General features: G+C 44.3%; 1 protein-coding gene and 1 pseudogene across 1 annotated transcript; both read right to left on the reverse strand.

Moving 5' to 3' along the window:
* Positions 1-10,714: 10,714 nt before the first annotated feature.
* On the reverse strand, positions 10,715-11,015 carry LOC110133861 (non-histone chromosomal protein HMG-14 pseudogene; annotated as a pseudogene).
* Positions 11,016-14,191: 3,176 nt separating this feature from the next.
* Positions 14,192-17,338, reverse strand: LOC110133875 (rhox homeobox family member 1-like). Its single transcript, XM_020888106.2, has 3 exons — positions 15,838-17,338; positions 15,300-15,648; positions 14,192-14,552 (listed from the first exon to the last, which is right to left on the reverse strand). The coding sequence occupies exons 1-3, from the start codon at positions 15,914-15,916 to the stop codon at positions 14,471-14,473; spliced, it is 510 nt and encodes a 169-aa protein (XP_020743765.1). The 5' UTR covers positions 15,917-17,338; the 3' UTR covers positions 14,192-14,470.
* Positions 17,339-23,527: the final 6,189 nt, after the last annotated feature.

Here is a 23,527-nt window from a genome sequence, read left to right on the forward strand (position 1 = left end):
TTCTATTTTCTTTATCTATTTGTCTATTCTTCTGCTAATACTCTAACTACTGCAGATTTTTAATTGTGTATTATACAATCTGGTTGCACAAGAACCTCTGTGCAGATCCACACAAGTACACCCTCATTGTTCCTCTTTTAAGAACTTATCTTGGGAATTCTAGCATAATTTCTCTTTTAGAAAAATTTTAGAATAAGGTTGTCAGATCCATTTCAAAAAATGTGTTGATATTTTCTCTGAGATTGCATTGGATATACATATTAATTTACAAATACCTGGGATATTTACAATATTGAGATACATTCAGTTGTGTAGCCTTAATTTATTTAAATTTTCTATTTCTTCAGAAAAATTTCATTTGTATTATGCATGTATGTATTGTTTCACTTTAAATTGATTCTTGCGTATTTTACAATTTCTGTTGCTATTGTGGAAGGGATTTTTTAAAATGAATTTGTATGGAATTTAGAAAGATGGTAACGATAACCCTATATGCAAAACAGAAAAAGAGACTCAGATGTATAGAACAGACTTGTGGACTCTGGGAGAAGGCGAGGGTGGGATGTTTCAAGAGAACAGCATCAAAACATGTATGTTATCTAGGGTGAAACAGATCACCAGCCCAGGTTGGGTGCATGAGACAAGTGCTCGGGCCTGGTGCACTGGGAAGACCCAGAGGGATCGGGTGGAGAGGGAGGTGGGAGGGGGGACCGGGATGGGGAATACATGTAAATCCATGGCTAATTCATTTCAATGTATGACAAAAACCACTGCAATGATGTAAAGTAATTAGCCTCCAACTAATAAAAATAAATGAAAAAAATAATAAAAAAAGAAAGGCTTTCCATATAAAAAAAATAAAAATAAAAATGAATTTGTGATTGCTATATTTTAAAAAATTAAAATGAACATTTATGAGTAAAAAAAAAACATAACATTCAAAAATCTAAGATCATGGCATCTGGTCCCATCACTTCATGGCAAATAGATGGGGAAACAATGGAAGCAGTGACAGACTTTATTTTCTTGGCTCCAAAATCACTGCAGATGGTCACTGCAGCCATGAAAGTTTTCCTTGAAAGGAAAGCTATGACAAACCTAGACAGCATATTAAAAAGCAAAGACATCACTTTGCCAACAAAGGTCTGTATAGTCAAAGCTATGGTTTTTCCAGTAGTCATGTACAGATGTGAGAGTTGGACCATAAAGAAGGCTGAGCACTGAAGAATTGATGCTTTCGAATTGTGGTGCTGGAGAAGACTCTTGAGAGTCCCTTGGACTGCAAGGAGATCAAACCAGTCAATCCTAAAGGAAATCAGTCCTGAATATTCATTGGAAGGACTGATGCTGAAGCTGAAGCTCCAGTACTTTGGCCACCTGATGGGAAGAACTGACTCACTGGAAAAGACCCTGATGCTGGGAAAGATTGAAGGCAGGAGGAGAAGGGGATGACAGAAGATGAGATGGTTGGATGGCATCACCGACTCGATGGACATGAGTTTGAGCAATGCTCTGGGAGTTGGTGATGGACAGGAAGCCTGGTGTGCTGCAGTCCATGGGGTTGCAAAAGTCAGACATGACTGAGTGACTGAACTGAACTGAGGCAAGGGAGAAAAAAAGAAAAAAGAGCTCTGGGACTTCCCTGGTGGTTCAGTGGTTAAGATTCCTCACTCCCAATGCAGGGGGCCCGAGGTTCAACCCCTGGTTGAAGAATTAAGAGTCCACACGCCACAACTAAAGATTCCCTCATGCTGCAACTAAGATCAAAGATCCTGCATGCCACAACTAAGACCTGGGGCAGCCAAATAAATAAAATAAAAAGAGCTCTGTTGCTTGACCTTGTGATGAGGGCTGTGGAAGGAGATTTAAGGAACTCACTTGCACATGAATCTGAGTCCTGTTTCTCTTTTCTCTTATAAAGCCCTGCTGACCAGAGCCATCTCCTTATACCCTTCTGACTGCTATCCAGAGGCAGTGCTGAGCTGCCAGCCTGCCTCAATACCCAGCTCCCTAATCCAGATCAGTAGCTCTGGGCCCAGCTGTTGACATAGATTTCTTTTTCCTCTGGAGCCTCCTTTTCCACTTACTATGAAGAAACATCCTTTGTGTCTTTTGTTCAAGGGAGAGATGGACAGAGACTTACTTTTCTTTGGATCCTACCTATCTCATTCCCCCCCGCCCCAGATCAAGATTCTTGGGCCTGAAATAGGAGGAGGTTATGCTAAAGAACCTGCAGTTCTCATAACAGCTCTAATTTTGTCTGGGGCCTGTGCTTCCAACAGTCTAGGCATATCAGTTATGTATCCATGTCTGAATACCACCATGTCAGGGTCTGGTGTCCCTTGATTTTGAAAGTGAGAGTATATGTAAGAGGTGTGTTTTGTACATCTAGAGTCTAAAATATTGGTATGTTGGGGCTTCCCTGGTGGCTCAGTGGTAAAGAATCTGCCTGTCAATGTAGGGGACATGAAGATCCCACATGCCACGTGCCACAACTTTTGAGCCTGTGCTCTAGAGCCCAAGAGCCTCAGGCCTTAGAGTCTGTGCTCCGCAACAAGAGAAGGCACCACAGAGAAGTCCATGCACTGCGACTAGACAGTAGCCCCCACTCCTCGCAACTAGAGAAAGCCCTGCGTGGCAATGAAGACCCAGCACAGCCAAAAATAAATTTATAAATTAGTTTTTAAAATAATAAAAGAAAAAATAAGATAATTAAAGATTGGCATGTAAATATTAGGAATTCAGACATTTACCTGCAGACCTACCCTTTGTGTGGTGATGGTGGGGGGTGGGTATGTGGATACAGCTCATTGCAGTTGAAAATTATATTTACACCATTGCACCAAATGTCCCTGCCCCATAGATTCATGCTGATGTCTGAGAAGGAGCAAGTGTGACATTGATCAAGGCAAACCATAAATTATCAATTTCAAAATGAATCTTAATTGCCTAGTGACAGTTTTGGGGCACTGGCTCAGCGGTGAAGAATCCACCTGCCAAGGCAGGAGACTCAGGTTCAACCCCTGGGTTGGGAAGATCCCCTGGAGAAGGGAAATGGCAACCCACTCCAGTATTCCTGTCTGGGAAACCATGGACAGAGGAAGGAGCCTGGAAGCTACAGTCCCATGGGGTCGCAAAAGAGCCGGACACAACTTAGTGACTAAACAACAACAATGACAGTCTCCATGCTGTTATATTAATATTACTTTCCTAAAAAAGCTAACTCAGCGTAAGCTCAGGGCTGGCTCTTGCTCATGCATCGTGCTGCTGGTTGGCAGACTTGGCTTTACAAGGAGATTGCGAGAAATGAGGGCTGTTGTAGTGGAAGCACACTCGGGCTTTTGTGAGGAGGGTACAAATTGCATCCTTCTCAGGACCTGAAACTGTGGACCCCAGGAGGCCGAATACCTCTGCAGGGGAGGTTGATTACTTTTCCTAGAGGTAAAATGACTCAGTGATCAGGCTTTGGTGGGAGCTTTGAGTCTGAATGGGCACTGGCCATACTGGATGATACAAGGCCCAGCAGACAGCATGGCCACCGAGAGGCTGGCCTTCTCTGGGATGAACTCTGTGCTTTCTTGGGCTGGCCACTCCACTGCTCTGGGCCTGTGTCCCAAATCTGTAAAATGAATGGTGTGAACTGATGACCCTTGCAGTGTGGAGACCACCAGGGTTTCTTCCTTTAAGCTGGGTACAGAAGACAAAGGCACTTTGCTTGGAAGAGCCACAGGATCCAATGGGACTGCTTCTCTGTGATTGATTATTACTGCAGGGCTCTGGGAATATTTGTCTCATTTGTCAAATGAAGGTATCTTTTTGTTTTAAATTTTTTATTTTATATTGGAGTATAGTTGATTAACAATGTTGTGATAGTTTCAGGGGTACAGCAAAATGATTCAGTTATACCTGAAATGAAGAAATCTCGCGTGAGGGTTACACAAAGGAAAATGAGAATATGCCGCTGAGAAAAATGACCTGGCTGATACAGGGCAACTAAGCCTGTGTACCACAACTACTGAGTCTGTGCTCTAGAACCTGGGAGCCACAACTACTGAGCCCACGAGCCACAACTACTGAAGCCCATGAGCCCTAGAGCCTGTGCTCCCCAACAAGAGAAGCCACCACAATGAGAAGCCTGCACACAATTAGAGAGTAGCCCCCACTTGACACAACTAGAGAAAAGCCCACATAGCAGTGAAGACCCAGCAGAGCCAAATAAATAAAATTATTAAGAAATTTCTCTGAAAAACAACCTGGCTTTAATTCATGTTGATGTATGACAGAAATCAAACCAATACTGTAAAACAATCATCAATCAATTAAAAATAAATAAATATTAAAAAAGAAAAAGAAAACAACCTGGTTGAGGCAAGGATTCCCTCTCACTGGGACACCCTAGTGCTTTGGTTTAACAGAAAGAAGTATAAGGAAAGTCTCAAATGAATCCCAAAGTAAAAGTAATGTCAGGCAGCATTCTTAGGATGAAGGTTATGTGATGAGGGTTATGTTTTTTTTTTCCCCATTTATTTTTATTAGTTAGAGGCTAATTACTTTACAGTATTATAGTGGTTTTTGCCATACATTGACATGAATCAGCCATGGATTTACATGTATTCCCCATCCCGATCCCCTGTCCCAGAGGGTTATGTTGTCATAGTAACTGACTCCTGAGGTGTCCATTCAAGGTTTTCGAAACCCCAGTCCATGTCGTGGGCTACACGAAGTCAAACGAGACCAACTGGGCTTACCAGTCAGGAAATCCAGTGAAGAACTCTATTTTAGCTCCACTTCTAGGATTCCAACATTTCCTAGAGGGATCACGTCAGCATCAAATGACTGCCTGGTAAAACAGTACTTCCGTGTATGTGCTCAGTTGTTGTTCAGTAGCATCTGACTCTTTGTGACCCCATGGACTGTACCCCGCCAGGCTCCTCTGTCCATGGGATTCTCCAGGCCAGAATACTGGAATGGGTTGCCATTTCCTTCTCCAGGGGATCTTCCTGACCCAGAGAGATTGAACCCGCATCTCCTGGATTGGCAGGTGGATTCTTTACCACTGAGCCACCTGGGAAGCCAGGATGCTAGGGGATGATACTACCCTTAATCTTTTCTTTGCTGGTGTGTCACTCAGTTTGGTTTAGAACAGTTTATGTGTTCAGAGCTGCCCAATTATAAGCCAAACACCCCATGATCAGAACTCAGGTAAGTATACTTCTATTCTTAAAAAAGAAATAACACCTCAGAACAAACTCCATTCCCCTTCTTTGTATACATTTAAGGTAACTCTTTATTTAAAAATTCACTTTTCACAGCTGTCTCAAAGGAGATGTATTATTGGATGTGAAACACTTTAAAAACTTTAGAAAGCAAGATATAAAGATTTTTAAAGTAATTTTTAGATTATTGTAAGATGCTGAAACTACTCCTGTCTTTCTGAGATTGTGTTTATAGCTTTTCAGCCAAAAGTAACCTCAAGAAAGACCACCGATCTTGAGTAAACCTATTTGATGGTAGCCAGTGTTAAAGACTGTTTTTACAAATCAGTGTTAATTTCCTTATATTAAAAGAATTAATTTCTTTACCTTTGTGGTATTTGAAGTGCACATTAAGAGAAATGCTTTTTTGTAGGACTCATTTTTTTTCCATTTATTTTTATTAGTTGGAGGCTAATTACTTTACAACATTGCAGTGGTTTTTGTCATACATTGAAATGAATTAGCCATGGATTTACATGTATTCCCCATCCCGGTCCCCCCTCCCACCTCCCTCTCCACCTGATCCCTCTGGGTCTTCCCAGTGCACCAGGCCCGAGCACTTGTCTCATGCATCCAACCTGGGCTGGTGATCTGTTTCACCCTAGATAATATACATGTTTCGATGCTGTTCTCTTGAAACATCCCACCCTCGCCTTCTCTCTCTTTTTTTTTTTTCCATTTATTTTTATTAGTTGGAGGCTAATTACTTTACAACATTGCAGTGGTTTTTTTCATACATTGAAATGAATTAGCCATGGATTTACATGTATTCCCCATCCCAGTCCCCCCTCCCACCTCCCTCTCCACCCCATCCCTCTGGGTCTTCCCAGTGCACCAGGCCTGAGCACTTGTCTCATGCGTCCAACCTGGGCTGGTGATCTGTTTCACCCTAGATATACATGTTTCGATGCTGTTCTCTTGAAATATCCCACCCTCGCCTTCTCCCACAGAGTCCACAAGTCTGTTCAATACATCTGAATCTCTTTTTCTGTTTTGCATATAGGGTTATCGTTACCATCTTTCTAAATTCCATATATATGTGTTAGTGTACTGTAATGGTCTTTATCTTTCTGGCTTACTTCACTGTGTATAATGGGCTCCAGTTTCATCCATCTCATTAGAACTGATTCAAATGAATTCTTTTTAATGGCTGAGTAATATTCCATGGTGTATATGTACCACAGCTTCCTCATCCATTCGTCTGCTGATGGGCATCTAGGTTGCTTCCACGTCCTGGCTATTATAAACAGTGCTGCGAATGAACATTGGGGTGCACGTGTCTCTTTCAGATCTGGTTTCCTCAGTGTGTATGCCCAGAAGTGGGATTGCTGGGTCATATGGCGGTTCTATTTCCAGCTTTTTAAGAAATCTCCACACTGTTTTCCATAGTGGCTGTACTAATTTGCATTCCCACCAACAGTGTAAGAGGGTTCCCTTTTCACCACACCCTCTCCAGCATTTATTGCTTGTAGACTTTTGGATAGCAGCCATCCTGACTGGCGTGTAATGGTACCTCATTGTGGTTTTGATTTGCCTTTCTCTGATAATGAGTGATGTTGAGCATCTTTTCATGTGTTTTTTTGCCATCTGTATGTCTTCCTTGGAGAAATGTCTGTTTAGTTCTTTGGCCCATTTTTTGATTGGGTCATTTATCTTTCTGGAGTTGAGCTGGAGGAGTTGCTTGTATATTTTTGAGATTAATCCTTTGTCTGTTGCTTCGTTTGCTATTATTTTCTCCCAATCTGAGGGCTGTCTTTTCACCTTGCTTATAGTTTCCTTTGTTATGCAAAAGCTTTTAAGTTTCATTAGGTCCCATTTGTTTATTTTTGCTTTTGTTTCTAAAATTCTGGGATGTGGGTCATAGAGGATCCTGCTGTGATTTATGTCGGAGAGTGTTTTGCCTATGTTCTCCTCTAGGAGTTGTATAGTTTCTGGTCTTACATTTAGATCTTTAATCCATTTTGAGTTTATTTCTGTGTATGGTGTTAGAAAGTGTTGTAGTTTCATTCTCTTACAGGTGGTTGACCAGTTTTCCCAGCACCGCTTGTTAAAGAGGTTGTCTTTTTTTCCATTGAATATCCTTGCCTCCTTTGTCGAAGATAAGGTGACCATAGGTTCGTGGATTTATCTCTGGGCTTTCTATTCTGTTCCATTGATCTATATTTCTGTGTGGGACTCATTTTAAAAGACTTGTCCCTTTTAGACCTTAGACTGAGGGGAAATTACTCTCCATAGCAATGTTTCGAATATTTCCTCTGCCTCATCTTGCCATCCTGCCTTAATTCTTCTGGAACCAAGAAGAAGTAGAGATGCATTAAAAATAGTATATTTGTCTCTTTAAAATCCGTCAGTCATGGGGAAGGGTATCGGCTATTCTTCCAGGTAGTCTGAGTCTTTGCAAGTGTGCCACACTAGGTGTGTGTGTTAACTTCAGGATCTGTGCTGAATACTGTCTGACTTCCAGTCTCTGTATGGCAAAGCCACCTGCTCAACTGTCAGCAAAGACTAGCAGGGTTCAGAATTGGGTCTGATAGTGTCCAGTGGCTCTTGTTTGTACAAGATGCTGTAGTTGTATTTTTGAAGTTTGAGGAATCTGATGTTTAAAAACGTCAGGGGTCAATACTCAGAAATAAGAAATTCTATTTTCAAAAGCATCTGGTGAGGATGGCAACATACGCACCCTGGGGCCCAGTTGTTCCTCTCTCCCAACAGAGGCTGGCCCTCAGGGTGCACTCCCCTCCTCTCTGTGCAGAAGGCCCACATCACACACAGCCACAGTGCTGATGTCTGACACACAGCTACAAGTGCAAAGGGAGAGAAGAGAGGAGTGAAAGTAGTGGAAGCACAGCCTAAAGCACATGCTTTTTCCCCAAAAACAGAGCCTCTCCACTGGGAACATCTAAGCTGTGAAACTGGTCTGGGATGAACCCTTGTGAGAGGAAATTCCAATGTAATCAAGGCACTTTATCTCAGCAATCACTTCACAGTAGGACCTCAGTGTTCACAATTAAACACATTTAACAGAAACCACACAGTCAAAGGCTTTGGCATAGTCAATAAAGCAGATACCACCTTAAAGAATTGATGCTTTTGAACTGTGGTGTTGGAGAAGACTCTTGAGAGTCCCTTGGACTGCAAGATCAAATTAGTCAATCCTAAAGGAAATCAGTCCTGAGGATGAGATGGTTGGATGGCATCACTGACTTGATGGACATGAGTTTGAGCAAGCTCTGGAGAGTTGGTGATGGACAGGGAAGCCCTGGCGTGCTGCAGTCCATGGGGTCACAGAGTCAGACATGACTGAGTGACTGAACTGAACTGAACATTACAGAAGACTTGCACTGCTCCGAGCCAAGGCTGTACTGAGAACTTAATGCTTTTTAAAAAGTGGGTCTGAGGATGCTGCTTGGGAAGCTGCTCTTCTTGCTTTGCACAGCACTAAACCAAAATAATCCATTTTGGTGTTGAATTAGCAGGAATCAAGGTTATCTCAAGGAAGATAATACATTTGAAGGTGTGATTGCTTTTGAGGAAGGTGCAATACACCTCACTGGCCTTATGGGGTCTCCTCTGTGTTGCCTTTGAAGCAGCAGAACCTGTGTGCCAGGACTCCCATTCCCCCATCTTATCCCCAGAGGGAACAGTGAACAGAATTTGGAGCATGTGGGATGAATGCTCAGCTGCCACCTTCCCATGAATCCCTGTAATGTAGCCTCTTAGGAAGCGTCCCATGTTTCCAGCATTGGGCTGAATGTTTAAATTACCATGGTGGGACTCTACCCTGCCTGGAAATAAACTGTTCTCTCACAGGGGACTCATCCCACCCTATCTTGCATGTGCATGCAATACCAAAGGGTGAGGGTGAGGATGGGATAATGGGAGGTGGAGGAAAAAAAAGTATGAGTCAGTATAAACATACCTTGGGTACTTGGAAAACTTCTATTATGCACACAGGCCCACTGCCAATGACCGGGGGATGGCACCTCCTAATAGGAGGCCTCCTTGCCATTCTGTGTGAATGACATTCTCTTAGAAATTCCCATCTGTTCACACTTAACCCCATTTGACACACGAAAACAAAGATGCTGAGAATTCCCCTCTTTATTGAAAAATACAAAAATGTGCCCTACTTTAAAAGGGGGGCACTGACTTTTTGCATTTATTCAACTCATTTAACAGGCATTTGATGGAGTGCTCTTGGTACTGTGTTGTGCATAATAGGAACCTGGCAGAAAAATACTTCAGAAAAACTGTCATAGAGACCACATCTTACTCATGAGGGACTACAGCATGGTCGCAGGTGACAGGGGATGATTCTGGGCCAACTTCAGCCTGGCCAGAGGGACGCAAGGGCAGAGGAGGCATGGATGGCACAGGCCACCTGCATGACAGTGGCTCCAGAAGAACCCTTCTCCAATCGGGCTCCAGAACAAGGATGGATTACAGGGCCCATCCGAGATTATGCCCACAGGGTGGCCTGGGGGGGCATATTTCCAAACATTAATGCTCTCTGATGTCTTCTCCCCTTGACCCTCATATTCTTAAACCGAACCATCAATTAGAGGAAAAAAGGGATTGGTTTACTATATTGAGCAATTTATGTCATAGTAACCACTCCCCTACACACAACATGTCACTGTTGTTTTCTTCTTTTATAATTGAGTTTTTATTGGTTGTTTTGAGGATCACTAAACAGACATTTCAGTTTGTACAGAATTCTTCACATACATACCAGAAATTGAAAAAATCATGTAATTGTGATTCTTAACAGTTATTCCAGTGACTTTACAGCTTAAAATTTGGAGCAAATTTTCCTTAACAGGATATCAAGTACCAATATCTTCAAATATTGATATTCTGTTACATCATAAGTCCCACTGATTCACAATTTAATATCATATACACTACATACTCAAACTGTCAATCATTCACAGCACATTAACCAAGTTATAGGAAAACTTAACTACCACGACCAAAGATATAGAGTACGCAAAACTCTGACCAGGAGAGCCAAGATCAAGGAGTGAGTGGCTTGCTGTAGGAAATAATTCTACCAAAACAATATGGAAAGAGAAGTAATTTAAAGTGTTCAAGACATTAAACGCACAACTGACTCCAAATTGCCATTTAGTATGCTTTTGTATTATAGGATATAAAAGCTCCCCCATCTATGGAATGTTAAGCTGACACCCAAGACAATCAAAGCCTTCCATATCCAATATCCCACTATTTTCTGGTTGTACCAAAAAAAAAAAAAACAAAAAAAAAACTAGCAAATGATTTCACCTCTTTAAAAAAAGCATTTACACTTAAAAATGGGATGAGGTGGGATTTCCTCCTTTTTAAAAATGTCTCAGAGCTACTAAAAAACTTGCACTTACAAAATACTTGATAAAAATATTCCCCTGGATTGTACAAGAAGGGAAACAGGGACCACTGACCGGACTGGGTGTGCGGTATTAATCAGACTTGGCTTCTTTTTCTTCTGCTTCATCAGAGGTTGGGTTCTCCTCGATTTTAGTCTCTCCGTTTTCTGCAGGTAAGTCTTCTTTAGTCTCTTGGTTGGCCACTTCCGCCTGTTTTCCCTTTGCTCCTCTTTTCCCTTTTGTTTGCATTTTTTTGTCTTAAGATTTATCCTTTCCCAACGCCTTTTTTGGCTTCCACTTTTGCAGGAGCCGGTTTAGCTGACAACCTCGCCCATCTCCTCTTGGGCTCTTCCTTCGCCGCCCTCTCTGTGGAGCTGACCTACCTCTTGGGCATCGCGGCGGTGTCTGGGCAGGCTAGAGCTGGGAGCCTGAGGGCCGCGGCGCGCATAGAGCCTCCGCGAGGCTGAGTAGCCTGACCGCTGCCGCTCTTCCCGCTGCCCGAGCTGCTGGGACCCGCGGCCAACATGCCACTATTTATGCTATGGCTCTTATAAATCCCACTGGGAGAAGTTGTTTCTTTATTGATAAAATATCTTAGGAAAGTTTCCACCACAGCCCCATTCCCTTCAGTTTACCCTTAGTGAGCCCTAAGTGCCAAGCTTCCCGATAACCAGATCTCTTGTTTTGTCTCTTTCCTCCCACTCTGAATACTGGTTAGTGGTTTTTCCAGCTCTTAGATGCTAGTCCAGCTGATGGATCGCACCCAGACCCTTCTGTTAATGCTATGTCTGGTACAGGATGGAGAAATGTCTGTATCTTGACAGTGGATCCTCAGTGGTCCAACTGTCTCTACCCTCTACCTTCCAGGGATAGCGTCACCCTGAGTGTGGGGGAAGCTGAGCATACTAAAAGTTCCTTTCACTTGTAAAAGAATGAAACTAGAACACTTTCTAACACCATACACAAAAATAAACTCAAAATGGATTAAAGATCTAAACGTAAGACCAGAAACTATAAAACTCCTAGAGGAGAACATAGGCAAAACACTCTCTGACATAAATCACAGCAGGATCCTCTATGACCCACCTTCCAGAGTAATGGAAATAAAAGCAAAAATAAACAAATGGGACCTAAATAAACTTAAAACCTTTTGCACAACAAAGGAAACTGTAAGCAAGGTGACAAGACAGCCCTCAGAATGGGAGAAAATAATAGCAAACGAAGCAACTGACAATTAATCTCAAAAATATACAAGCAGCTCCTGCAGCTCAATTCCAGAAAAATAAATGACCCAATCAAAAAATGGGCCAAAGAACTAAACAGAAATTTCTCCAGAGAAGACATACAGATGGCTAACAAACACATGAGAAGATGCTCAACATCAGTCATTATCAGATAAAAACCACACACATCAAAAACCACAATGAGGTACCATCTCATGCCAGTCAGAATGGCTGCTATCCAAAAGTCTACAAAGCAATAAATGCTGGAGAGGGTGTGGAGAAAAAGGAACACTCCTACACTGTTGGTGGGAATGCAAACTAGTACAACCACTATGGAGAACAGGGTGGAGATTCCTTAAAAAAACTGGAAATAGAACTGCCATATACAATCCCACTGCTGGGCATACACACTGAGGAAACCAGAATTGAAAGAGACATGTGTACCCCAATGTTCATCGCAGCACTGTTTACAATAGCTAGGACATGGAAGCAACCTAGATGTCCATCAGCAGATGAATGGATAAGAAAGTTGTGGTACATATACACAATGGAATATTACTCAGCCATTAAAAAGAATGCATTTGAATCAGTTTTAATGAGGTGGATGAAACTGGAGCCTATTATACAGAGTGAAGTAAGTCAGAAAGAAAAACACCAATACAGTATACTAACACATATATATGGAATTTAGAAAGATGGTAACGATGACCCTATATGCGAGACAGCAAAAGAGACACAGATGTAAAGAACAGTCTTTTGGACTCCGTGGGAGGAGAGGGTGGGATGATTTGAGAGGGTAGCATTGAAACGTGTATATTATCATATGTGAAGTGGATCGCTGGTCCAGGTTTGATGCATGAGACAGGGTGCTCAGGGCTGGTGCACTGGGATGACCCTGGGGGATGGGATGGGGAGGGAGGTGGGAGGGGGGTCCTGGATGGGGAACACATGTGTGTCCGTGACTGATTCATGTTGATGTACGGCAAAAACCACTACAATATTGTAAAGTAATTAGCCTCCAATTAAAATTATTTTTTTAAAGGAAAAAAAATTAAAATAGAAGTTCCTTCCGTCTGAAGGAGATATTCAGTATGTGCAAGTTGGATTTTTAAACAGGTTTCCCTCAAGTTAAATAGACAAGGCAGGCCTGGTTATGGAGGGCTCAGGGGGCTTGTGGCTTATCTTACTGGGACATAAGAATTGCTGACACCCTGGACACTGCCTTGGTATTTCAGCCTACAGAGGTGAGGAAAATTTAGCTCACCTGGGTCCAAGTTCACTACAACTCACCACCACCAGTCCGGCAGCCTGTATACATCACTGCACTCACATAAGGACTGTGAAGCAAAGCTAATAAACTCATCTGGGATTTTTGGATAAATACTCTCTTAATACAGTCTAGGGTTTTTCTACAGTCTCAAATGGTAATCTCGTGACCTACAAATCAGTCATCGCTGCCTGAGCAAACAAAAAAGTATTTCAAGTAAACACAGGTAAAAAACCTGGCCTGAACACTTCCCCCCTCCCACCCCCACCACCCACCAGACTCCACAAAACCCACCTCTTTAAAATAATACCTCAAAAAATATATCTTTTGATGTTAAAAAGTCCTCAAGAGGATATTCACTCATAAAGTTCAATTTGAGCCCCATCCACCAGGTGTATGGTTTGACTGAATGCAATTCTCTTAAACTGTTCACTCTTAGCTCAGTGCCACTTTATTCAAAATTGTTTCTTTCAATTTTTAGACAAATTTCCAGTTTGTACACCTTGCTCCTACCCTCCACCATAATGTCACTATTTTAGCAATGATTTCAGGCTGACACATCATAACATACCAAACATTAAGTGGTAGGGCTAGAACTTCCCTGGTGGCCCAGTGGCTAAGGCTCCCCACTCCCAATGCTGGGACCTGGGTTCAATCCCTGGTTAGGGAACTAGATCACACATACCCCCAACTAAGATCTGGTACAACCAAATAAATATTTTTTAAAAAGATGTAGGGCTGTCGCTTTCTACACTGCTTTACTGAAGACTAAAAACAATGGCAGGAGTCCCCTGCACTTGGACTTTTAAGCTGTCTCCCCATATCAGTCTTAGCCTAACTAAAAGACACTTACTCATATAGTGTATGTGAATTATCCCCTAACTCCAGTCCCTGAATATTTATAAATTCACTCATTTAGCTAAAAACTTTTTGATATTTTAAGAGTTGAACCCTCTCATAACCTAGATCCTTAATGCATTAAAGTGCACTTCCCAGATCAGACCCAGCCCCAACATGACTCCACAAAGGGCTCAATAAAGGATACCAGGAATAAAACGATAAATAATAAAAGGAGAACAGTTCAATAAAGGAAACTGAACTTTATTATGTTTAATTTTTCACAGGAAATAGGAACAGTGATTTCCTTTTCTTGCTCTTTTAGGAAATCACATTACTTCTGATAATTGGCAATTTCCATAAACTGGTGTTTACTTATCCCATTTCCACTTGCCAAAGCCCCCAAAGCTCAAAACTCATTTGCTAAACATAGAAAAGGCATCAAAAAAAGAAAAAACAAACTTGAGAATGTCTAGGACTGAAGTGTCCAAAGACTTGAGGCAGGTTTTATAATGGCTGCCCTCACAAATCGTCGTCGTCTTCTTCAGGCTTACTTTCCTGCACTTTGGTTTTGCTCTCATCGATTGGAATTGCAAGCTCCTTCCTAAGGAGAGAAAATGGAAAATATTCAATATTTGGAGTTGTGGACCAAATGAGATATACGAAGTATATTTTATGCTTGTTTTAACATTCATATTCTCCCAAATGCCCAGGGAACATAGTTTTGTAATATCCAGTTCCAGGTTCTCTTTAGGGAGAATCTTCCTTTGTGCGCAAAATTTATGGGAGAGCTGAAAAACTCAGTATTCAATATTAAACGTTTTTAATGCACTATTTAAGAATAAAGATTAAATGCACAGAGACTTCCCTGGTGGTTCAGTGGCTGACTTCTCGCTCCCCAGGCAGGGGGCCCGGTTCAATCCCTGGTCAGGGAGCTAGATCCCACAGGCCGCAACTAAAGATGGTGCATGCCGCCACCAAGACCAGGTGAAACCGAATAAATATTTAAAGACTAAACGCGCAAAAAAAAAATTGCACGACCACCAAATTATCTAAAATTTTAAATAAAAGCAAAATTCAATCCTATACTTGCACAACGGGGTCTCACTCGCCTCCCACTGACCTAAACCCCGATCCAATGAAACGTTATTCACCGAAACCTACGTTTCCGGAGTTAATTCACTCACTCACCGCACCGCCCCAACCCGGGAGCCCAAGGGCGGGCAGCCTTCAAGGGCCTCGAGCCCCCCACCGAGTTTGGGCTCTGAGGGAAGGGACAGCGCCAAAGGTGTCGGGAGAAGAGCCCTAACGTCCCAGAAAATTTTGGGCGCCTCCAGAGCAAGCCACTTACCGAGCGAACACATTGGGGTACTGGCTGCGCTGGAAAACGCTCTTCAGCTCCGTCAGTTTCAGCCGCCTGAACGAGCAGCGGCGGCGACGAGGCCCCCTGTCCGAGGGCTGCGGATTCTCGGCGTCCGCCTGCATCGGCTCCTGTGGGAACTCCTCCTCGTCACCGTCGCCGCCGCCGCTGCCGCCCTTCTGGATCTCGTCGACCATGGGGTCGGGAGCTCCCGCCCCAGCCTGGCCCTGTTCTTCTGCTGCTGCTGCCGCCGCCGCCGCTCCCGGCTCAGGTTCTGATCCCGACTTCTCCTCGACGGAGGCACTTGTTGCGGTGCCCGAGACCTCGGGGGGCTTCGTACCTGGAAAAGAAAAAGACAAGAAGTCTGGGCGTCGGAGCGCCGAGGGTGCGGGGCGGCGGGAAGCGCAGGCCCGCGACCTGAGAGGCGACGGCGACCGCACCACAGCCGCGTCCCATCCACTCGCCTCTCCCAGGGAAAGGGCCTTTCCCTCGAGTTCACCAGAGTACCTATCCCGCTCTAGGCACTGACCAGGTTCTTCCTGGAGCTCGTCGACTCCCGGACTGAGGTAACCGGAGTCTTCGTGTTGGCGTCCGGGCTCACGGTCCATGTCGCTAGCGCTGTCCAAGCAGCTGTGCGCCTCAGTCGACTCTGCGCTATTGATGGCGGCGATCCCAACGTCTGGTCCGCGGCGTTGGGAGTTTTTATAGCCGGTCTGCAGCCGTTCACGTCGACGCCCACGTGCTAGCTATTCCACGTCGGCTACGCGAACTCCTCAGTAACGGCGCGTGCGGTGGGCGTGGCCGTTGGGCAGTGCACGTTGACTGGGCGTGGCCATAGAGTAGAGAGATGCGCGTGGGGAGAGTCCTGGCAGGGGGCGAGCGGGTGGGGGCGCGCGAGCTCCCAGTTGTGGCTGAGCTGAATACTCCCGGCTGCTGCCTTGGGTCGGTCCTGAACTAGAGGCTTCTCCCGATTGTGCGAGCTAACTTGGGACGGGGTAGGGGGGAGGGAATGAGACCTCAATGAGGCGTCCCGGGAGCCTGGGGGAAATGTTGGGAGACCGTCTCTCCGCCTGGCCCTCGATGGGCTCAGGCTTGTTGCTATTAGTTACCCCCTGAACCCCCTGACCCCCAGAGCGGGAGACGCAGAGGTGGGACTGGAGAAACCGTGGGGCCCCAGCAACCCCAGCCGGCTGAGACGACAGTCGTCCCCTCTTGTCGCGTGGGCTCTGAGCGCGACTTCCCTCTGGGAAGTCGGTAATTAATGGATGGGACTGTGATTCTGTTCCATTCGCTCTCAAAGTCCATGAAACGGGCTAGTGATTCAGACGGAAAGACTAGGTGGAAGGTGGGAGACTACTTGCTGGGGTTTTGCAATAAGGCGCCAAAAGCAGAGCCCGCCTCCTCTCGTTCCCTGGGGGGTACTGGGGCGCGGGAACGCGGGGCTGTATTTGCAGAGCACACAGTGTACTCAGATGCCTATTGCAAGAAATCCAGCCTGTTCCTTACAAATGCAACAAGTAATCCAAATTTGTACTAACCTATGTCAGAGGGCAAGTATAGAACACTGCATGTGACCCTTGCTTTGGCCCTGGATGCGGTTGTGTAGGATAGAGCATCTGCTTTGCTATGCTCCGCTAGCGCATCTGGGGCTGCTGGCCCTCTGCAAAAGTGCACGGGTTTCTTATGCTGGGGGCTGTGTGGACTAGGTTGTTGTTGTTTGGTCGCTCAGTCGTGTTTGACTCTTTGCGACCCCATGGACTGTAGCCCGCCAGGCTCCTCTGTCCTTGGCTACAGTGTTAATGCCCTCACAATGAGTTCTCCACAAAAAGAAAAAATTATGTTTCACTGAATATTAAGTTCTAGTTTTGTTAATTAAGGTCTGTGCTTACTAAGACTCACTTCTAAGATAGTTCCTTGTTATGTTATATTGCTAAAAAGTTTAATTAAGTTATTAAAAAGGATACTCTAAGATTGTTTCTAAAGCTTATCTCAGTAACCAATCTTTGGATAAAGGTCAGATGCTCCATTAGGTACAACCAGGAGATTAACACTTGGCTATAATCATTTAACTGAGTCAGATGACCTGGGGTATACCAGGCTTCTTGACTTAAATTCTTGCTTGTGACCTTACTAATAACTGCTAGCTATATTATTTTCTATGTAGCTTGTTTCAGAAGATTATTTCTTATGTTACCAAATGTGTGACTGAGCCTGTGATAAAATGCTGATATGCAGTTCCATATGAGATCAATAAGTTGTAGCTCTAGATATGGGAAGAAACAACAAGAGAAAATATTTTCCTGGACCAAGAGGGAAATAAAACAGATATGGTCTAGAGGCTTTTGCTACTTACAAGGTTTCATCTAGTGACAGCACATTGAGTGGCCTGTCAATGGAATCTTTGTTAGACCTGGGAATGAGCCTTCCCAGCACCGTGGGACACAATGACCATGAAATGCCCCCAAAACATGGTCAAATATGTGGCTATGAAGGGGCCCTGCTGACTGGAAGTTGGCCCTTGCCAGCTGCCTCTACAAAGATTAAATCATGACCACTACAAGATGCTGACCTTCAACACCCCCTTGAAAGGAGTTCAGGGTGGAGAAAAAATAAGGCACTCTGTGCTCTGGGAAAAACCCAGAAAACAGGCCTTCAGATAGTCAGATGTTTTCAGGTAAAGATTTTTATGAGTCCAAATTCTTGCATCTTCTCATTCTAGAGAATCAGTAATGTCACTGAACCAATGTCTGGACCTGGTTCTCCTGGCTAGCCCCACAACAGCTTTCCTACTTCTATTAATCTTTGGGCCATATATCTTTAACTTTCTTGTTAAGTTTGTTTCTCCAAGTAGTAGTACGACAAGAATATCCCCCAGCCAACACCCAGACAATGCTGGAACAAGCTGCCTTATCATTCTGTGGACTCTCATCTCCCTCCGTAAATGCACCCCAAGGTCCTCAGGCTATTCTCCCTTTGAGGAGACCACCCCCAGTGATAGAAAAGCTCAAGGGAGACCACCAACAACTAGCTGACCTGGAGATGTCCCAACACCTCCAGGCCCTGGGAAAAGTCTTCCACCATATTGCCCAATAAACCTTAGAAAGGACACCCATTCCTTTGGGCAATTGGGTTCATCCTATCAGCCAGGAAATGAGGTATGGGTTAAAGATTAGGAAAAAAAAAAAAACTTCAGCCAGTTTGGACAGGTCCTCACACGGTCGTCCTGGCAACCCCTACTGCTGTTAAAGTTATAGGTGTCATCCCTTGGATCCACCACACCAGAGTCAAGAAGGCAGCAGCTTCCTGTGATGAGGACATTTGGAAAGCAGTTTGGGACCCCCAAAACCTCCTCAAGGTCCAGTTCCAAAGACAACGGCCCTCACCCATGAAGGACGCTGAGCCCTGCTCTAGTCACTCTGGAAGCTGACTAGTCAATGCATGGCAGAAGCTTGAGGATTCTTCAGCCTTGCTCCAGCCACACTCCGGCAGCTGGCTGGTCAACACACGGTGGAAGCTTGAGGATCTGGCTATCAAAATATCAGATGGATTTTCATTGTCAACCCTGGCCTCTATCCCTAATCGGTATTATTGCTGTGCTCTTCATTACAGGACCAACTAGACTCCCTGGCTGAGGTGGTTTTACAGAATAGGAGAGGGCTAGACCTACTGACAGCTGAAAAGGGAGGACTCTGCCTCTTCTTGAATGAAGAATGCTGCTTTTATGTAAACCAATCAGGAATAGTCAGGGACATGGCCCAACAGCTAAGGGAATGAATCATAAAAAGGAGAGAGGAACTAGCAAATTCCTGGGGTAATTGGAACAATATCTGGAGCTGGGCATCATGGCTTCTCCCTTTAACTGGTCCTCTCTTCATGTTCTTTGTGATGCTCCTGTTTGGCTCTTGTATTCTCAATGCTATTACCCAGTTCATAACCTCTCTGAATTGAATCCATAAAGTTACAAATTGTAATAGCTCAATATAATGCCCTAAACAAGGGAGAGCTCTGAATGTCCTACCAAAACATGAGATGATGCTTTCTACAATGAGTGATAGAAGCATCAAGAGGGGGGAATGAAGAGGAAAAGTTAAAATTTTACATAACCTCCTGCTCCTTCTGCCTCTGTAAGTCAAGCTTCCTCCTTGCAAAGTCTGGATCATGTAGGTCTCAGAAAGTGGGGACTCACAATACTAGGAACTGGAGCTTATCTCACTCACCCTTGTCCTGCTCTTTGCAATCGCCCCAGCCCCTGCAAACCCACAAACCTGCTTAATCATGCCTGTCTGTGTATAAAAACTCTGTAACCCCTTTGTTCGGGGCTCAGAGCTTGGAGTGTTAACTCCTCTGGGCCCGCTGGTGTAATAAACCTGAGTTCTCCAACTCTCCGAGTGTGGTGCTTGGTTTCTCAAGTACTGGTTTCTGCAACACCCCCACTCTCACTTCCACTCCACTGAACATTAGTTTGGGGTTTGGGTCATATTTTGATCCAGTCAGATCTAATAATACAATGGATCATGGGAAGGAAAGCATTCAGGAATAAAAAGGTTAACACTAAAAATGAGGTAAATAATTCCTTTGTATTTTTCATCCTGTAAAAGATGGTTTTGGCTTGTGTGTGATGTGATAACATTTTGCCCCTGTGGGAAAATATTTTCACATTTTAATGTCCAGATTTCAAGATATGTACATTCACTGTTGCTGTTTAGTTGCTAAGTCATGTCTAACTCTCTGCAACCCCATGGACTGTAGCGCACCAGGCTCCTCTGTCCTTGGAATTCTCCAGGCAAGAACACTGGAGTGGGTAGCCATTCCTTCTCCAGGGGATCTTCCTGATCCAGGGATTGAACCCACGTCTCCTGCACTGGCAGTTGGATTCTTTACCACTGAGCCAGTGTCTGGACTCAAGTTTTTATACTGAAAGAACATTCAGATAATACAAGAGAGACTTTAAATGAGCACCAAAAACATGACTCCAGGGACTTCCCTGGTGGTCCAGCAGTTAAAACACCACACTTTCAATACAGGGGATATGGGTTCAATCCCTGATTGGGGAACTAAGATCCCACATACCACATAGCGTGGCCAAAAAATTTTAAAAACAAACAAAAAACATAACTCTGTTCATGGGTACCTTTTTGGCAGAGCCTTAGATCTTCATGATGGAGAAATATGTCCAACTTAGGCCTTCATGGTGGTGGAATGTTAGGGGAGTTATGACTCAAGCCAGAGCACTGATGAAGCCACATGTTCAAGGGAAAGACCATCTTTTCTCTCTGGTAACAAATCTACTGAAAAACACAAAGGGAAACAGTATCCGAATCTCCATTAAGGAACACATCAGATGGTGGTTTCGGAGTCCTACTTACTTGGGAGGATCCTGGAGCAATTTCTCCATCCTCCCAACTTCAGAGAGTGCTGGTTCTTTTTAAATGATTGTCAGATGTCAGATTCTCCCTTGGCTTATTTGGAAACCAGGACTTTATCTGTTTCCTGAAAGCATTAAGCATGTATTTTCCCAAGGATGTATCCAAACTCACTCACCTGTCATGAACCTCTGATGGAGACAGCAAAGAAAAAAATAATTTCTTATCCTGCCATTTTATGTGACATGTGGTGACAGAGGGCTTCCCAGGCAGAGATAGTGGTAAAGAACCTCATCTGCCAATGCAGGAGATGTAAGAGATGCAGGTTCAATCCCTGGTTGGGAAGATCCTCCTGGAGGAGGAAATGGCAACCCACTCCAGTATTCTTGCCTGGAGAATCCCAAGGACAGAGGAGCCTGGTGGGCTACAGTCTGTAAGGTCAGAATGAGTTGGACACGAGCACACAACGTGGAGACAAAATGTTGTGAGGATTTTTGCATCAGGAGAATCCACCACCTTTCGGCTCTGTGACCTTGGGCAAGCCCCTTCAGTGCCCTGAGCCTCAGTTCCCCAAGGGTCCAATGAGGAGAGCTTATAAATGAAGTGCTTTATAACTTTATACAAAATGAAGAGGGAATTCACTCTGAATGTGGGAGGTTTTGATGCTGTCTTTGAGAGTACTTTAACAGCTCTCCACTCCACACCCAATACCCCAAAGGCATTTGTTCTACTGTGCTGTTGGGCAGTTCGCCAGGGCCACTGCAAAACTGAGTGGAGATGGCAGAAGTGGTTAGGTTTTCTGTTCGAGGGTGTGATGGCACCTCGAAGATCCCCAGAGCCAAGAAGGAGAACAGACAGCAGTGATTTCAATGAAATGAAGTATGAATAATTACAGTGAAATGAAGACCCTATAATTGTTCTGAAAGTGTTTGATAAGCAGAGAGGAAAATGCAGTTTACTGTCACTGTGAGAACTGAGTGCTAGTTTTCCCTCTCAGCAACTGCCCTGTGCTCTAAGAGAACATAGCAAATAGATGGGATTGTAATTTGCCATCCTCAGCAGGAAACTTCCACATGAGGATAGGGTGGGGGGGAGTAGAATTAAATAATACTTGGGTTTTCAAGGTGCCATATCACCCTGATCATTTTGTGACCCCCCAAAACTCAGAGTTCTTCTCCTGTAGTTTTGTGTGAAACAAAACACATGAAATAATTATGTTTTCCCCTCAACCCACTCCAGTGTTCTTGCCTGGAGAATCCCATAGACAGAGAAGCCTGGTGGGCTACAGTTCATAGGGTCGCAAAGAGTCAGACATGACTGAGTGACTGAGCACACACACACACATGTCTATGGGATGCTCCAGGAAAGAATACTGAGGGGGTTGCCATTTCCTCCTCCAGGGGATCTTCCCAACCCAGGGATAGAAACCACGTCTCCTGTGTCTCCTGCTTTGGCAGGCCAATTCTTTACCACTGAGCCACTGGGGGAATCCCATGTATGTAGATGCACATTTTTAGATACTCAAGGAGAATAGCTTAATCAGTTTGGGTCTGGCTGTGCTTATGCAATGACATCTCTCCACACTCACCCACCCCCACAGCTCATACCCACTCCTCTTATCAACTATTTAATCCCTGAGGATGTGCTCTTGGGGGTATGCTCTTCCTTTGTTTTCTAAAGGAAGCAGGAGCAAGGACTTCCCTGGCATTCCAACGGTTAAGACTCCACACTTCCAATGCAGGGGGCACAGGTTCAATACCCTGGCTGAGGAACTAAGATCCCACATGCTGCTTGGCTGGACCAAAAAAATTAAAAATTAAAAAAAAAATAAAGGAAGCAGGGGCAGACCTTTGTGGCCCACAGCTGTCTGGCTGAGCTGTGGAGAGTTATTGAACTAAAGTGCACTGAGCTGCTTGGGAACTCTTAGAGTATTCCTGTTGAAGTGGCAGATAGATGGGCCTCTGGGCTGGACAGCTGGTGTTTGTCAAGTGGAGTAAAATTCAAGCTTTGTTCTCACCCAGACACTCCAAGGACAAAGCTAGTGGCAAAAGCTGAGCTCTGCTGAAGACAGAAGGTGCCCACTCCTGAGGTTAAGGAAGACTTCCCTATCTGCACATGTGCAGGAAGGTTTCTTGGGGAGTTGAAAAGGGAGGGGCCACCACCCCATAATAAGTATGGACATATAGACTCAGGCCTCTATGGTGGAATCCATTTTTGAAAAATTTTCCACACACATGTTGGGAAGAGTCTTAGGGCCAGTCAAGTATGAAGAAAGAAATGAGATAATTGGCCAAAAGTAAACAAAAACCCGGAAGAACTGTTTTGTATCAGTGATTGAAAATCACCTCTTTACTGCACTCCCACATTCTGGATGCCTGCACTCCTCTTTGGATGTGTATTTCTGCCTAGCTTTTGGCTTATGCCACTCCTCCTCACTGGGGGCGCGCCCACACCTTCTCTCTGGGAGTGTATTTCTGCCTAGCTCCTCTCTAGAATAAACAGCCTGTTTAAACAGCACCGGCCCCGAGCACTTGTCTCCTGCATCCAACCTGGGCTGGTGATCTGTTTCACCATAGGTAATATACATGTTCTGACGCTGTTCTCTCAAAACATCCCACCCTCGCCTTCTCCCTCAGAGTCCAAAAGTCTGTTCTGTACACCTGTGTCTCTTTTTCTGTTTTGCATATAGGGTCATCGTTACCATCTTTCTAAATTCCATATATATGCATTAGTATACTGTATTGGTCTTTATCTTTCTGGCTTACTTCACTGTGTATAATGGGCTCCAGTTTCATCCATCTCATTAGAACTGGTTCAAATGAATTCTTTTTCTTTTTATTTATTTATTTATTTATT

This window comes from Odocoileus virginianus, unplaced genomic scaffold (assembly GCF_023699985.2).
Source record: "Odocoileus virginianus isolate 20LAN1187 ecotype Illinois unplaced genomic scaffold, Ovbor_1.2 Unplaced_Scaffold_20, whole genome shotgun sequence".
Classification (NCBI taxonomy): Eukaryota; Metazoa; Chordata; class Mammalia; order Artiodactyla; family Cervidae; genus Odocoileus; species Odocoileus virginianus.

Coding starts and splice junctions, on each gene's coding strand:
- LOC110133875 (XM_020888106.2), bottom strand. CDS start 15,916: ATGGACCGTGAGCCCGGACGCCAACACGAAGACTCCGGTTACCTCAGT. Junction 15,649..15,837: donor CGAGCTCCAGGAAGAACCTG/GTCAGTGCCTAG, acceptor TTTCTTTTCCAG/GTACGAAGCCCCCCGAGGTC. Junction 14,553..15,299: donor TACCCCAATGTGTTCGCTCG/GTAAGTGGCTTG, acceptor TTCTCTCCTTAG/GAAGGAGCTTGCAATTCCAA.